Below are 16,259 nucleotides of genomic sequence, written 5' to 3'. Positions count from 1 at the left end.
TTGAGTAATTCTGGGACCCTCGATTTGGTTATTAAGTGGAAGTCCGAGCTTGAGTAATTCGGCACCAGGTTGGATTTAAGAGAGTGTATAGGATCGGCTCCCATATGTTATGATTTATCACTCAGGTGTGTGAGTGCTCCAAATTACCTTTTGATGTTATGATGTGAAAATGTTGTTTATGTTGCATTTCACTCTACGAGTGCATTAGTTGAGATAGTTATAGAGATTATAGTTAAGATTAATATTTTACTCTCTGAGTCGAACGCTCACTCCTGTTCAAAAATTTTTACAGGCCACAGGAGGATATTTATTCTGGGTTAACCTGCTTTTATACTTCGCAGGTTGTTTATCAATATTTGTGTAATTTTATTTACTCCTAGAATTTCCGCATGTGTTAGCAGTAATTATTTGAATTTGGTCTGTAATATTATATTCATGTTGGACCTGTAAACTTAATATTTTAAGTCTGTTTTGATGGATTGGATGAGGGAGCTGAGCTCCCATTTATTATTATGTTGATGAGTATGTGGAGGGTGAGCTGAGCTCCCCAATGGATGGTTTATTGTGTTTACAGGTCGGGTGAGTCGAAAACTCCCCGTTGGAAAGTCCATTTTATGGCCGGATTCTGTCCGTTTGTTTTCTTGAATTTGGGCCCAATGGGCCTTAGAGTTGGGTTAATGAACAGTTAGGCTTACTACGGGCCTCGGGGGCTTTAGGCTGGCCCAGGTCCTAGTGCCGGTCCGGCCCATAGGTTGGGTCGTGACACAAAGGGAGGTGGGATTGATGAGAGTTGTTGCAGTTGGGTTCAAGCAAAACCAACAAAGACGACAACAGTGAAGAGGGAGTTCACATTGATGATACCATCTAGAGCGGAGATGTGGATGCTGGTGTTCATCGTCATTAGAGATGATCTTTAATATCTGACCTTACGAGATAAAAGAAATGAAGAGTATTGATGCTGTTGTGAGTCTCCAAAAATTAGTTAGAGTGTCAAATTAGCATGTAAATAAAAAATATTATGAGTTTGGTGTCTTATTCGTCAGCCATTCCGACACTCAAGTTATAGATTTTGAATGTGAATGAAAAATTGGTTAATATAAAGTTTCGATAATCAATTTGACAAAATAAGCTTATCTCAATAATACCTAATTCTCAAATTTATAAAATGAAGGCCAAAGAACAGTTATAGGTATCTGCGATAATCTCATATACCAATATCGAATACTCGATTGATATTATAAGATTTTCATTTATAAATCTGTCTTGATCGTTGACTGGTACTAATTGATGTCGTTGACTAGTACTAACTGATACTCGATAGACTGAGCATCAGTTAATACCAGTCAACGATCAAGACAGATTTATAAATGAAAATCTCATAACATTAATCGAGTATTCGATATTAATATCTGAGAGGCGTTCGCACTTGTTTTGATATCTCGTCTGTGTTTGCTGGACTCCATTAGTTTAAGCATTTTTTTACTTAGCTTATATTATCTGAGCCTTCTTTTACTCGATTCGAGTAGTTCGAATTTAACTTTGTTCGATGTGATTAATTTGAATCATATGTTGGTCGGTTTGACTTTTGATCATAACTTTTTTTTTATTCTGACTTCATGATCAAGTGCTGATACTTTAATTCTTATGTTGAATCCTTTGAACGTAAAGCATCACTTACTAAAAAAAATAGAATTAGTTAATAAAGGTAGTTTGATCTTTTTATGGTCCACATTAAAAGACCATAAAAAGACCAAACTATTAATAAACGTTAAGAACATTTTAATGAAGTTTTAAAAATATAAGGGCTAACTTATTGATAATGCCAATACACCTTATAATAAATCTCCCCTTAGGAAACAACTTTAAACTAGTTAGGTTAGAAAACTGTAATTTCAGAACTTTCTTGACTTCAAAATGAAGAACAAATGCTGTTTTCTCGAGGAAAGAAAGAAAAACACTCCACTCAAGAACCTCGTTTCCCCCCCACGCGCTTTCAATTATTTATACTCTCACCTTTGCGATTCTGTGTGTACCTCTCTGTCTCTTGCTCTCACTTTACTTCTCTTTGTCCATGGAAGGAAAATCAAGAAATGCCCTTCTCTTCTTTTCCTTCACCATTTTCCTTTATCTGTCCACCACTTCCTCCATCCCACTCCACTACCAGACCTTAGTTCTCAACCCTCTCCCTGGCCAGCCCATTCTCTCTGATTTCGAATCAGAAAATGTCATTGCATCCGACGCCACCGAAACAGACCCAACAGAATCCACCTTCTCCGTACAGTTACATCACATTGACGCATTATCCTTGAACAAAACTCCTCAGGAACTCTTCAGCCTGAGGCTCCACCGCGATGCTTCGCGAGTCAAAGCTCTGTCCTCCCTTGCCGCCTCAGCCGCAGCAGCCGGTGGGTTTGCCGCAGGTGGGTTTAGCAGCTCCGTGATTTCTGGTCTGGCTCAGGGCAGCGGAGAGTACTTCACGCGCATAGGAGTGGGTACCCCTCCCAAGTACGTTTACATGGTGCTGGATACCGGAAGCGACATCGTCTGGATCCAATGCGCTCCGTGTAAGAAATGCTACTCTCAATCTGACCCGGTTTTCGACCCGCGTAAGTCTAGATCTTTTGCTGGGATCGCCTGTGGGTCCCCCTTGTGCCACAGGCTGGATTCTGCGGGCTGCAACACTCGAAAGCAGACCTGCATGTATCAAGTTTCCTACGGTGACGGTTCTTTCACTTACGGTGACTTCTCTACCGAAACGCTGACGTTTCGCGGTACTAGAGTTGGACGCGTAGCTCTCGGATGTGGCCACGATAATGAAGGATTGTTCGTTGGTGCTGCAGGCTTGTTGGGACTTGGCCGGGGAAAATTATCATTTCCCTCTCAAACCGGTCGCCGGTTTAAGCGGAAATTTTCTTACTGTTTGGTAGACCGGTCTGCTTCCTCTAGACCATCCTCTGTGGTTTTTGGTGACTCGGCTATCTCCCGAACCGCCCGGTTCACTCCTTTGATCTCAAATCCCAAGCTAGATACTTTTTACTACGTTGAACTCCTTGGGATCAGTGTTGGTGGGACGCGTGTCCCTGGCATCACCGCAACACTATTCAAACTCGATCAGACTGGGAACGGCGGGGTGATAATTGATTCGGGCACGTCCGTAACTCGTTTGACGAGACCCGCTTACACTGCCCTTCGGGACGCTTTCCGGGTCAGAGCCACCAATTTGAAGAGGGCACCCGATTTCTCTCTATTCGACACGTGTTTTGATTTGTCTGGGAAGACGGAAGTGAAAGTTCCAACAGTGGTGTTGCACTTTCGCGGTGCTGACGTGTCCTTGCCGGCGTCAAATTTTCTGATTCCTGTGGATAGTGAGGGGACCTTTTGCTTTGCATTTGCGGGTACAATGAGCGGGTTGTCAATAATAGGGAACATCCAGCAACAGGGGTTCAGGGTCGTCTACGACTTGGCGGGTTCACGGGTCGGATTTGGTCCACGTGGGTGCGCGTAATCAGTGTGGGTTGGGATGGCAAGGGATAAAGCTCCTTCCCTGGTTTTTATTTTACTTTTTCAGTGGTGGGCTCCCAGAGTAGGAGTTGGGATGATGTCCACTTGTCGGTTGTATGTATGCCGTAACTTAAAAACGTGGGTAAAATCGTTATATGAACTCTGATTTAGCTTGAATTCATGTTATGAGAAGGAAAAGAAATGCAAATTTCAATTATTAAAAGCTAAATTGTGCAGATATGACCACATAACGCCGTGGTTCATAAATGTTTTTGGTAAAGAAAACAATATTCAAATTAATATGTTGTCCAAAGGATTACACTTATTTGAGATTAGTTGTTTATGTAATGTAAGACGCAGCCAAATTCAATAGCCGGGAGAGATTTGGTGCACCCCTTTATGGCAGCATGGTAGCTTCAGTTAAAGTTTGGTCAAGGCAGTAACTGGAGCAGTGAGGGCCTATATCAGTGTACAACTCTCATCCTCAACGGTCTCCTTCTCTTTGTGATGGAATTTCGCAAATGTATCTGTCGATGCATGTGGATCGAGAAATCATTTACTACTGGCACACAGTTCTATATCCAAACTACAAACTTCATACCGAAGGACTTCTTTCAGGGTATGGGATCTAGCCATACATACGGATAAATCTATCTTCACAATTGGAACCTAGTGGATCCTGTCCCAACTGTGAAAACAGACAGCCCATATGATACCCCTACTATCCCTAAACTTTTGTATTACCTAGATAGCCCATATGCAATATGCCGCATGCCTGAGCCGGCAAGTCAAAGAAAGCAGGCACCAAAGTCTGCCCTGTTTATCAATGCGACGCCTGAGACTTGGGAGTGGGAAATTGAAATATACATACATACATATATATATATATATATATATATATTCCAATAGTAGGAGTAGCACAGCAATTCTGTCCTCTAGGACCTCTACATTCTACTCCGTGTGCGGTTCTTTAAAAACAGATGGAAAAGTTGCAAAAGTGCAAGGATGCATACGGAAGCAGCACTACTTAAAAAAGTTACACATATGGATTCTGGGTGCTCCAACTTCTTTCCCGCTTAGAAAATAAACTTACATCGAAGAAGTACTTGAAAGGAAAAAGAAAAAAAATTTCAGAAAAATGAAGTTGGATTAGATTTAGATCTCTCAAATAAGGCATATGATGGGACTTAATGATTGAAGTAGTGAAATTTGCTTACAGAAAACATCCGACTAAATGCTAATCTTAAGTTCACTGACCTGTGCACATGGCAGATTTTTTTTTTCCTTCTAAATATGCTGACGGCAATATGTTTGAAGATATGCAGCGAAGGGTTCAACATTATGCTTGTGAAAAGTCAGACAAGAGAGAATGAGTCTCATAATTACTAAAATAAGATATTATTTTATTTAATTTTGTACTCAAAATCAGATTTTTTTTTAATTTTAAGGAAATAGAAAATTTATAGAAAAAGTTCAAATGTTGAATTTGAAAAAATAAAAATTGAACTGAAGTTTAATGAGAACTCTAATATGGATGTCTTATGCAGTCAAAGAAACATGCTGCGCTTGCAGAGATTAGTGAAAACAATAAAGAAGTTTTAATGCTGCATTGCTTCATCTTTAAATTCTGCATTTTTTGGGAAAGTTGTGAATGCAACCACTGGGGGAAAGTTGTCTGCCAGAAACAATAAGGAAAGCATTGCATAGAAAGAAATCACAAAATATAGGTTAGCTTACCGGGCAAGTGATGCAATTCTAATTTACTATGGCAGCTTACAGTAGGTGACGATTCAAATTACAGGGAAGCCTTCCCAGATCAACAATAGAAGGTTGCCATACTTTGTGCTTCCAGACTTTCATAATGAACAATGCATTTTGCGGATACTTATGCTGCTAAGGGACAAACAGTTACAATTTGATTGAAACAAATTAAAAGATTGCCTGCAACCCAAGAGTTTATGAAGTCAGATATCTACTCATTGCGCCATATGGGGCTTTAGAGTAAGAGAAGCATGAAGAGTGCTTTTGTTGGCAATTTTTCAAAATTCTGTTCTTTTTTTTTTCTTTCAAATTCCTGAAACATTTTTGTAACATATTTTAGCCACCAGATACAGATGAATGGGATCATAATAAATAAATAAAATCGTTAAAAGGGCAAACTTCTGATACTGAACTGTGTTATATTTGGCCATAGTCAATCCCAAATAACCCACTTTCTGCTGATAGGGAGTGAATCCCATGGCAGTTGCTTATGGCACAATAGATGAATCAAAGTCGTTAGTAGGGTAGGTAACATCCCTTCTCAAGCCATACAAAAAAGTGCTAAAAGTGGCATTAGCAATGGCATCCTTTTGCACTAATAACACATCTTTCATCGTGAAGTAACGTTGAAACTAAGATATCTTTTATGCCATTAAAGCAGAGAAAAATCTTTACTACTGAACTCTTAAAAAGTTACTAGGATGTGTTTATGTGTACATTAGTAGGCATAGAGGCTAATAATAACGCGCACAAAACAGAGCGAGGAAGAGTAGAGACTCTAGCATGTCTTCATGGTCCAGCTTCCGCTTTTCTCCAAAGATATAGAACGACAGGGCGGCAACAGCTGGCTAACCACCATCAGGAAAGTTAAAAAAGAATAATTCCCATTATTTAACTGAAATCACAATAATAAAACTTACCCTTTAATTATTCCACTTAATCTAGTCTCCTATCGAAGCCTTGACCTCTCTCTCTCTCTCTCTCTCTCTCTCTCGCCTGAAACCCTTTGATGTTCATCGGCTGACTCTTGCAATGTCTATCTGCATTATTTCTCTCTCGCTCACCGATTAGGAAAGACACTGTTTCTTTTCTTCCAGGAATGGATCATAGAGAATTGTGAATACTTATCAGAGAATACGCCTTAAACTTGGAAAATTACTTTGCTTTCTCTCTTTTTGGGGGTTTGGGGTTAATCTTATGAATGGAATTAGATAGCATTGAAAGTGTTCCATCCTCAGATTTGACTCACGAGGATGAGATTCATCACCACCATCTTCAATTCCCTTCAGTTCCAAAGCCTCAAAGCAACAACAACAACATCAACAACAGTAATACTGTTTCCTCAGCGATTCAATCCATCAGTGTCCATGAGTTGCTCGAATGCCCTGTTTGTACCAATTCTATGTACCCTCCAATTCATCAGGTTTGTTCTTTGTTGCAATCTGGTTGGTGGGTTCCTAATTTGTGTCGATCCGTTTGTTGCCTTTTTTTTGGGGATTTTGGCTGTTGAATTTGTTCCATTTCTGTGGAGGATAAATGCAAAAAGGTTTGGTATTTTCTTAAGTGCATCAATTGCACTCAGGGTTATTCTTTTGTTGTTCATTTGGTTGATATCTGGTTCCAATTGGAGTTAGGGTAAATTGAAGAGGGGTTTATGCTTTAGGACATCATTGACTTTTTGAAATGTGGAATTTGAGTATTTGATGGTTTATCATTGTGGCGTCTTTTTTTGACTCATATGGGCAAGAGTAGAGGAATTTTTGGTGCAAATATGTTCAATACATGTGGTTTTTTTGCCTTGCCTTTTTACAGCATGCGAGGAATACCAACATTAGCATATCCCTGTTGTGGTACAATGATGAAATTAATACAAGACCTCTAATACTGAACTAAGAAGTTGCATGCAGGGTCTCTCCAATTGTTATTTCCAAGTTGGGTTTAGCAAGTGGCATTCTTACTCGACATTATTCCCCCCAGTCTCCTACCTTCTCTTTCAAAATAACCAGCCAAAGGAAGGGGAAGTTGGTTGAGATTTGTTGCTCTCAGCCGTCTATAAATTCTTCATTGCTTGTTTTTGGCAAGCAGGAAGAGTCACAGGGACTATCTTTTTGCATCGGACACTTGGAATTATTGATGTGATCCTAGGATTGCTGAGTGTAAGACCTTGGTAGATTGCTAGGTTTTGTGTGCTAGTGAGGAAACAAAAGGGCGTGACGTATAGTTGTTTTGTGCAATACAGTAAAATAAGCTTTCCCCCTGCCAAATCCCGAAGGACGTAATTGGAGATGGTTTCATCACATGAATGTTTAAATCTATGGATATATGGCATATATACAAGTGAGATCATGCTCGATTTTATTTGACATATTTGCATAAAAACCATGGAAGGAAATTGTGAGTTAAAGACATGAAATATGACTAACAAACTAAAGGAGTATAGACTTAATGTAAGAATCTTGTGGTTTTTTGTGTTTTGGATGTGACAGATGTACCTGCCCTAGGCACTCAATATTTTCACCTGTTAAAGGAACAATTTTGCTCACAAGAGTCAACAAATGCGAGTAGTGGCTCTCATTGTACTGCACTCACAGTCATAACTATTTTGCTGGCTGTTAAAATTCAATCATGCTAGTCAGAAGATTTTTGCTAATGTTGTTAGATTTTTTTTTTCTTGCAGTGCCACAATGGGCATACTCTTTGTTCGACTTGTAAAACAAGAGTACACAACCGGTGTCCCACTTGTAGACAAGAACTTGGTGATATTAGATGTTTAGCATTGGAGAAGGTTGCCGAATCACTTGAGCTTCCGTGCAAATACATGTCACTTGGGTGCCCTGAGATTTTTCCATACTATAGTAAACTCAAACATGAAGCTTTATGTAACTTCAGGCCATACAACTGTCCGTATGCTGGATCTGAGTGTGCTGTTGTTGGGGATATCCCGTTCCTTGTTGCTCATCTGAGGGATGATCACAAAGTAGACATGCATTCTGGATGCACTTTCAACCATCGTTATGTCAAGTCTAATCCCCGTGAAGTAGAAAATGCAACATGGATGTTAACTGTAAGTATTTGTTTTGTCTCGTGAAATTACTTATAATTAACTTTTGATTGGAGAGGACATAATAATGAATTTTGGATAGCGTAAATGATACTTCTTACTTTTTGTCTAGATCATGGTAATGTTAAGTCATGGATCATTTGTCAACAAGAGAACCCTTTTGTGCCATTTGTAAGAAGGAATTTTGAGTTCTTTGATCTTCTGTGTCAAGTAGAGCATAGATAATATTGTTTTTCTTATGCACATAACCACAGATTGTAATTGATTTGTTGACTTATCTGTAGTCTATAATGCGTTTTGGTGAATGCTACTCTCTGCGGTCATTGATTGGTTGAAAGGAGCTAACAGTTTGGTTGAATGTTTAGGTGATAGCAAGTTGTGTCATTGGCCTTATGAAGTCTTAACCTGAGTTTGAACCCCTCGCAAACCTCCTTTTACTGGACTTCCCCCAAGGATTTCTCCTTATATTTGCATGGTTTGTTTGGAATAGGGAGGCTGCATGTACTGCAGCACTAGAGATTAGTCAAGAGGTTAAGGTGTTCCTGATGCCTTGCTAGCAAAAAAAGCGGAGGAAAAAGAAGAAAAGCAAATGTAAAGTCTGTTTAATTGGTATGATTCCAAAACTTAGAAATTTTAATAGTTAATTAAAATCTGTTTTGGATATTGATGCGGACCTAGTGTTAAACGAAGTTGAAATGGTGATAAAGGATCTATATAGCCAACCCCAACTAGTTTGGGATTAAAGCCTAGTTGTTTTTGTATTAAAATATATTATGTGCTTTCCCCTCCTCCCATCCCCACACCCCCCCCTCCCCCCCCCTTCCTTTTTTTTTTTTCCCTAAGGGATGTTGTAATCTGTAAACTTCCTTTTGCTGCTGTTCTGACTATGTTGATGCTGATGCATATATTGTAAAACCATAATTGAATACAAGTTATATAAAAAATTGCATAATATTGTTAATTTAAGGTATGGATGATCCTCGGGGTCATCAGTGTAATCTTTATTTAGTATATTTTTCCTGCAGTCTGTTGCTTGATTGGTCCAAATGGTGCTAATGAAGAATAAACTCTGTGTTAGTGTAACAGAAAAATTTGCGAATGGTTTGAGTGATTTTAGCCATTACAGCGCACTGATTTTCCTATATTTGTAACCTCTCCTCTGTGAACCTCACTCATAGATTCAATTTCCTTGTGAGTACTGAACTATCCTTCTGATCATCTTATGTAGGTTTTCCACTGTTTTGGCCAGTATTTCTGTCTGCATTTTGAAGCTTTCCAGCTAGGGATGGCACCTGTTTATATGGCATTCCTTCGTTTCATGGGTGATGAGATAGAAGCCCGTGATTACAGCTACAGCCTGGAGGTTGGGGGAAATGGTAGGAAACTCATTTGGGAAGGGACCCCACGAAGCATTAGAGATAGCCACAGGAAGGTTAGAGATAGCAATGATGGCCTCGTTATACAAAGAAACATGGCGCTGTTCTTCTCTGGAGGCGATAGGAAAGAGTTAAAGCTTCGAGTGACGGGGCGCATATGGAAAGAGCAGCAGAACCCAGAAGGTGGGGCATGCATACCCAATCTCTGCAGTTAGGGTGGTTTGCGCTTTATCTGTCTCTCTCTCTCTCTCTCTCTCTCGCGTGCTGCTTATCTTTTGTAATATTAGAATATTTAGATGTCTTGGGAATTGGTATGTATGAATACTGGAGTCCTGAGCTTTATAAATTGTCAATAAACAATCCGAAGGAAGTTACTCTGGCATTGCTGGGAATTTATCAGTTTAGCAGCTGCGTCAATTTGTATGGTGAACTTCATATTGTCATGTATCAATTTGGATACGCGTTGAAGTTACTGCTATAATTGGCCTGATGCACTGCTTCAATTTGTATGGAATTGGATACACTGTCCCATTCTGTAGGACTTAAAAGAAAGGTGATGGGAAATGTTGTTTTTGTTTTTGAAAGCAACGTAACTTATATATATATATATATATATATATATATATAATGGGATGAATAAAATTTATAAGAAAATAATTAATCACAATTTAATATATAAATTTCTGTAAATTAATGAAACTTGTAAAGAAAAGAATTTAAAATTAAGAAAAATAAAATTATTAAAAAAAAAAGGTGCTGTGAGAAGACATTTTTAGTTAAGATGAAACACAATCTTATATTAAAGAGGAAATTAACAAAAAAAAAAAAGCTACCATTTATTTTTTTCAAGTTTATGCATCATTTTAACAAAAAGGGGAAATTGCTTAAATATTGTTAAGATAAATTATAATTTAAACTTTGAAATTCAGTAAAACTTATATATTAGTGTATTTCTAAAATTCACTTATTTAATTATTAATATTTTAAAAAATCCATATATTTATCTTGGCCTAGATGTATGCATGTAGATGTGAAAGAGTCTAAATTTTTTTTTAATTTTTTATTAATTATAAAATGATATAATATAAAAAATTTTCAATTAATTATTTTAGTTCAAATATATAATATATTTAAAATATTAATAAAATAAAATGATAATATTTTAATTAAAATAATAGATATTATAAAATATGGGGACCGGTTTAGAATAAATTTATATTATAGTCTATAATATTATTTTGATATTTTTATATAGTTAATAATAAATTAAATAGAGGGATTAATTTATAGATTTATTTAAATATTAAAAATTAAATAAATAAATTTAAAAATAAAAAGATTAATTTATAATTTCATTAACCTTTAGGGATTAAATTTTAATTTATACTAACTTTTTTACGACGCGTAATTTTCTGATTTGATGATACAGGAGCCTATAAATATTCTAATCATGTTGTGTCAAATTGACATCACAAAAAGTAATATTTCTTTTATATTAAATTAATTACAATTTCAACACTTAAAAAATACAAGATTTAATTACAAAATTTTTTCTCTATCTAAAAGTCCAATTCAAACAAAAAAAAAAAAATCAACGTCTAATCTTCCATTGTTTTCTTTTCTTAAGACACTCAAGTGAAAAATACGAAATATTTAGCACCGGCCTGAAACCCTTTGATGCTGATGAGCAGACTCTTGCAATGTCGACCTTCATATTTTTATATTTTTTTATTTTCTTAAAAAAAATTTTTATTCATATTTTCAAAATTCCGACCTTAGATCTCAATTACACGCAAAAGTCCCACCCGTTTAAAAATCTCCTTGTACTTTGTTTCCTTCCTTTCACGATTGAAGAATTGTCAGAGACGGCAAAAATTGTCGAACGTGGCCCGTACCGTTTCAAATTTGATTAATTTTTTTAATCTTACTCTGATTTTAATTTGGGTGGAATGAGGACTGGATGACCGCCTTTCCACCCTGACATCTCATAATTGGCTTTGTATGATAATATATTATTATTTTTATTAAAAAATAATTTATTTTTATATATTTAAATATTATAATTTTAATAAAATATATAAATATATTATTAAAATAATATATAAAACTAATTATTATTTTTTAATAAATAAATTTATATTATATATTAATAAATTAGAATATAAAAAAAAAATTATTGTAGGAAAATCTGCCACACCCCTCACCCTCACCGGACGGAAATACCCCGCTCGGATCCTAAACTCCTGCGGGGGTGGGAATGGGAGGAGGGATTCCCGCCCCGACCAGTGCTGTTGCCATTCCTAAGAATTGTGAGTAACCAGCAGAGAATAAACCTTAGATTTGGAAAATTACTTTCCTCTTTTGGGGTAATTTTATGAATAGAAATCGAACTGATTAGCATTGAAAGTGTGACATCCTCAGATTTGACGGACGAGGATGTGATCGATCGCTACCACCTTCAATTCCCTTCAGTTCCAAAGCCTCAAAGTAACAACAACACCTACAACAACAGTAATAGCGTTTCCTCAGCAACTCAATCCATCAGTGTCCATGAACTGCTCGAATGCCCTGTTTGCAACAATTCTATGTACCCTCCGATTTATCAGGTTTGTACTTCGTTGCAATCTGGTTGTTGGGTTCTAATGTTTCTCGATCTGTTTGTTTGTTTGTTTTAGGGGAGTATTTTGGCTGTTGAATTTCCTTTTTTTGTGGAGGATAGATGCAAGTTTGTTTTTCAATTTAAGTGCCTTGAATTGAGGCCAGGAGCAGTATTCTGTTGTTCAATTGGTTGATTGGGTTCAAGTTAGAGTTGAAGTGAATTGAAGGGGCATCTATGATAAGAAGATTTTCGAATTGTTGGAATTTGAGGATTTGATGGCATTCGTTTATCATTTTGGCGTCTTATTTTGCGTCATATAGGTGTAAGACTAGAGGAATTTCTAGTCAAATATATCCAATTGTGGTTCTTTGTCTTACTTTTGTACAAAATGATGCTTTGTAGTTGCAGTTAGCAGCCACAGAGAATTAGTACCAACTTGATCATCTCTCTATTGTCTAACAACGATGAAAATTAATGCATGCCTTCTAGAAATGAACTAAGAAGTAGCACGCAAAAGGCTTTCTATTTGTCATTGTCAATCCCAAGTTGTATTTAGCAACCTTCCCCCTTTCCCTTGCAAAACAACCTTAGAAAAGTTGGTAGATATTCAGACTTGTTGCTCTCATCCTTCCATTGATTGATTCACAGCCTGTCTGCATCAGTTACATGGAATTCTTGATGTGACTTCTAGGGATGCTAAGTGTGAGAATTCAGTAGAGTGCTAGGTTTTGCTGTTTATATTTGTGCTTTACAATAGAAAATATTTCCTTCTGCAAAATTCAGAAGCGCTAATTAGAGATGGATTCATCACATTGATGAGTGAAGCTGTGGCCTTATGTACAATTGAGAGAATGCTATTGGTGGGTCGGATTTGAAATATTGGGACAATTGGTAACAATAAGGAAGGAGGTTAAGACATGAAATATGAATAAGTAAAGATGCATGGGCCTCTAGTTGCTTTTGTGGGTTTTGGATGAGACATATATCAGACGCTCTAGACTCTTGATATTTTCAGCTGATAGAGGACCATTGTTGCTTATGAGCATTGTTGAATGAAAGTTGTAGATATCATTGTTCTTCACTCCTATTATGACTATTTTGCTATCTGTTAAAATTCCATCCTGCTAGGTAGAAGATTTTTGCTGATACGATGAGAATTATTTTTTCTGCAGTGCCGCAATGGGCAAACTCTTTGTTCAACTTGTAAAGCAAGGGTGCACAACCGGTGCCCCACTTGTAGACAAGAACTTGGTGATATTAGATGTCTAGCATTGGAGAAAATAGCAGAATGCCTGAAACGTCTTGCAAATACATGTCAATTTGATGCCAAGAGATTTTTCCATACTACAGTAAACTCAAACATGAAGTTCTTTGTATGCTGGATCTGAGTTTGCTGTTGTTGGGGATATCCTGTTCCTTGTTGCTCATCTGAGGAATGATCACAAAGTAGACATGCATTCTTGATGCATTTTCAACCATCGGCCATCGCTATGTCAAGTCTAATCCTTGTGAAGTAGAAAATGCAACATGGATGTTAACTGTAGTTATTTGTCTTATTTAATTACTTATTGGGAACAAACTGTTTTCTAATTAACTTTTTATAGGAAACGACAAACTAATGAATTTTTTGTGGCATAAATGAGCTTCACATGCTTCCTACAGTTGGGTCAATCACGGCAATGGTAAGCCATGTAAAATGATTTGGGCATATTTTTTTCAGTGAAAGAGCCCATCTGTGCCTTTATTAGGGGGAATTCTAAATCCTTTATCTTCCGCTTGAAATAGACCATAAATACTGTGCTGCTTAGTGCTTATGCGCATGACTCTGACTGTAATCGCTTTATTGACTTGCCTATAGTATATAAAAATGAAGCCAAACAGTTAGTCATGGTTAGGCATTGGTTAAAATCTTTATTTAGCATGTTTCATCTGCTGTATGTTGATTGATTGGTCCAAATGACTTATCAGTGAACAGAAAAAATGAATTTGCATACAGACAGTATTTTTCTTTGTTTGATTAAAAGAGTCGCTATTACAGAGCACTCTTTTTCATATTTTCAGGAATAAATATCTTACTTATTGATACTATTTCTTAGTGAGTACTATCTTTGCTGATCATCTTGTGTAGGTTTTCCACTGTTTTGGCCAGTACTTTTGTCTGCATTTTGAAGCCTTCCAGCTTTGGATGGCACTGTTTATATGGCATTCCTTCATTTTATTTATGGGACAGGAGTGTGTAATTACAGCTACAGCCTGGAGGTTGGGGGAAATAGGCGGAAATTCATTTGGGAAGTTACCTCACGAAGCTTTAGAGATAGCCACATGAAGGTTAGGGATAGCCATGATGGCCTCATTGTAAGAGGAATATGGCACTTTTCTTCTGTGGAGGGGATAGGAAAGAGTTAAAGCTTCGAGTGACAGGGCGAGTATGGAAAGAACAGTAGAACCCTAGTATGCATAGGTTGGCTAGTGTTCTCTCTCTCTCTCTCTCTCTCTCTCTCTTCCTTGTGCTGTGTCTTTCTGTAATATTAACACGTTCAGATATCTTGTAAATCTATGTGTGAATAATGGAAGCTGGACCTATATAAATTATCAATAAGCTATCTGAAGAAATTTATTCTGGCTGTGGTGTGAATTTATCATTTTACCACCTGCATCAATTGTTATTGTGTGCTTCGTCTTGTATTCTTCAACTTGGATCGATATCTATGTTACAACTATTGTTGGAAATCTAAGTCATATGTCGAGAGTAAACAAGAACGAAAAGATAAAAATATGTGATTGAATTATAATATTAAATTTACTAATTATTTTGATATCTAAAGTAATCTGATCATTTATATGAGCTGACATTAAAATGAATTAAAATGTAAATTTATCCATATTCTTTTCAAATTTAACATAGCCAAATCAATTTTCCATCACACCAAATTTTCAAGGGAACCTTTGTACATGAGAACTTAGGAATAAAAATGACAGTCACAGGATATTCCAGTTCAGCTAGCTTGCATTCTCCTGTTGATTTGCTCTTATGAAGTCCATCCTGGCGTGGGAGTTGAATTGAGACAGCTTTTATCAACTGGGTAGTAGTTTGGTGCTTACATATACCGGCAACTGTTTAATGTCTGAATCCCATCTCGAAACAAGGGCGCTGACGGCTCACATATATAGGATACACCACCTCCAATATTTGGTGGCTTAATTAAAGAGTACGCATCACTCGTGAAAATTGAAGAGATGCAAACTACCAAGGACGTGGAACAGGGCATTCGTTTTCAGCCTGGATTTCACCTATTATTACTGGATTACTACACATTTTAATACGATTACGAACATGATATCCAAGTTAAGATTTTATAATGTAGTTGTATACTAATAAATAAAGATAAATTATTTTTCTAAAACGGTGTGGTTTAGAGATGGAGAGATGCAAAGGGTCAATGCCATCCACTATCTTTCGTTTGCCTATGCCGTAAAACATCCGCGTGGAGTCTGCCATATCACTTAATTGCCGGAGTTCTCGTCAGAAAATCGCTAAAAGGACTTCATTGAGCCTTAAATTAAAGTTGAAGGATTTTTAAGAGATTAAAGATAAGGATGGTCATAAAACAACACGCCGAGTTGACGAACAATCAATGATACTTATCCCAAATAATCACCTCCTTATTTGTGAATTGCTTGCTTGTGCATACAAAAACAAATGGCTTGTGTTTTGTAACTTCACCATCATTTTCCTATTCTTAAAAAATATGGGAGTGGGTGGAATTGTATTGGTCTACCGTTTATAAAAATGCAATTGACATCGAAGTGAAAACCCTCGGCCATCGCAGTGCAAGTATCATGCGTAAGGAAGAACATGGTGAATATCTAATCAGACTGATATGACTAGTTTATATAATTTTAAGCCATTATGTTATCAACGCCTAAACTCTCTAGGCTCATTGAATAGAAGACGCTCAAA

The 16,259-nt window shown here is 37.0% G+C and overlaps 3 protein-coding genes across 4 annotated transcripts; all 3 read left to right on the top strand.

Moving 5' to 3' along the window:
- Positions 1 to 1,907: 1,907 nt before the first annotated feature.
- LOC110653468 (aspartyl protease family protein 2-like) lies at positions 1,908 to 3,678 on the top strand. Its single transcript, XM_021809122.2, has one exon. It carries the CDS (start codon positions 2,072 to 2,074, stop codon positions 3,503 to 3,505), a length of 1,434 nt encoding a protein of 477 aa, XP_021664814.2. The 5' UTR covers positions 1,908 to 2,071; the 3' UTR covers positions 3,506 to 3,678.
- Positions 3,679 to 6,081: 2,403 nt separating this feature from the next.
- Positions 6,082 to 10,189, top strand: LOC110653454 (E3 ubiquitin-protein ligase SINAT3). The gene is made up of 3 exons (XM_021809108.2): positions 6,082 to 6,685; positions 7,940 to 8,326; positions 9,552 to 10,189. The coding sequence occupies exons 1-3, from the start codon at positions 6,464 to 6,466 to the stop codon at positions 9,912 to 9,914; spliced, it is 972 nt and encodes a 323-aa protein (XP_021664800.2). The 5' UTR covers positions 6,082 to 6,463; the 3' UTR covers positions 9,915 to 10,189.
- A 1,633-nt stretch (positions 10,190 to 11,822) lies between these two features.
- Positions 11,823 to 14,918, top strand: LOC110653856 (E3 ubiquitin-protein ligase SINAT3-like). Of its 2 annotated transcripts, none has more exons than XM_058140904.1 (3): positions 11,823 to 12,008; positions 12,121 to 12,305; positions 14,427 to 14,918. In XM_058140904.1, the coding sequence occupies exons 1-3, from the start codon at positions 11,957 to 11,959 to the stop codon at positions 14,622 to 14,624; spliced, it is 435 nt and encodes a 144-aa protein (XP_057996887.1). In that variant the 5' UTR covers positions 11,823 to 11,956; the 3' UTR covers positions 14,625 to 14,918. The 2 variants fall into 2 exon arrangements, with proteins under 2 accessions (XP_057996887.1, XP_057996883.1); XM_058140900.1 differs by lacking the exon at positions 14,427 to 14,918 and adding an exon at positions 13,471 to 13,937 and having other exon boundaries at positions 11,836 to 12,008.
- The last annotated feature ends 1,341 nt before the right edge of the window (positions 14,919 to 16,259 follow it).

This window comes from Hevea brasiliensis, chromosome 2 (assembly GCF_030052815.1).
Source record: "Hevea brasiliensis isolate MT/VB/25A 57/8 chromosome 2, ASM3005281v1, whole genome shotgun sequence".
Classification (NCBI taxonomy): Eukaryota; Viridiplantae; Streptophyta; class Magnoliopsida; order Malpighiales; family Euphorbiaceae; genus Hevea; species Hevea brasiliensis.
Note: the sequence above shows the minus strand (reverse complement) of the source record. Positions and strands in the feature narration are given on the sequence as shown.

What these genes read in the sequence shown, in the direction of transcription:
- LOC110653468 (XM_021809122.2), top strand. Translation starts at nt 2,072, where the DNA reads ATGGAAGGAAAATCAAGAAATGCCCTTCTCTTCTTTTCCTTCACCATT.
- LOC110653454 (XM_021809108.2), top strand. Translation starts at nt 6,464, where the DNA reads ATGGAATTAGATAGCATTGAAAGTGTTCCATCCTCAGATTTGACTCAC. An exon ending in TGTACCCTCCAATTCATCAG is followed by an intron (nt 6,686 to 7,939) that starts GTTTGTTCTTTG and finishes TTTTTCTTGCAG; the next exon opens with TGCCACAATGGGCATACTCT. An exon ending in ATGCAACATGGATGTTAACT is followed by an intron (nt 8,327 to 9,551) that starts GTAAGTATTTGT and finishes CATCTTATGTAG; the next exon opens with GTTTTCCACTGTTTTGGCCA.
- LOC110653856 (XM_058140900.1), top strand. Translation starts at nt 11,957, where the DNA reads ATGGGAGGAGGGATTCCCGCCCCGACCAGTGCTGTTGCCATTCCTAAG. An exon ending in TGTTGCCATTCCTAAGAATT is followed by an intron (nt 12,009 to 12,120) that starts GTGAGTAACCAG and finishes TGACATCCTCAG; the next exon opens with ATTTGACGGACGAGGATGTG. An exon ending in TGTACCCTCCGATTTATCAG is followed by an intron (nt 12,306 to 13,470) that starts GTTTGTACTTCG and finishes TTTTTTCTGCAG; the next exon opens with TGCCGCAATGGGCAAACTCT.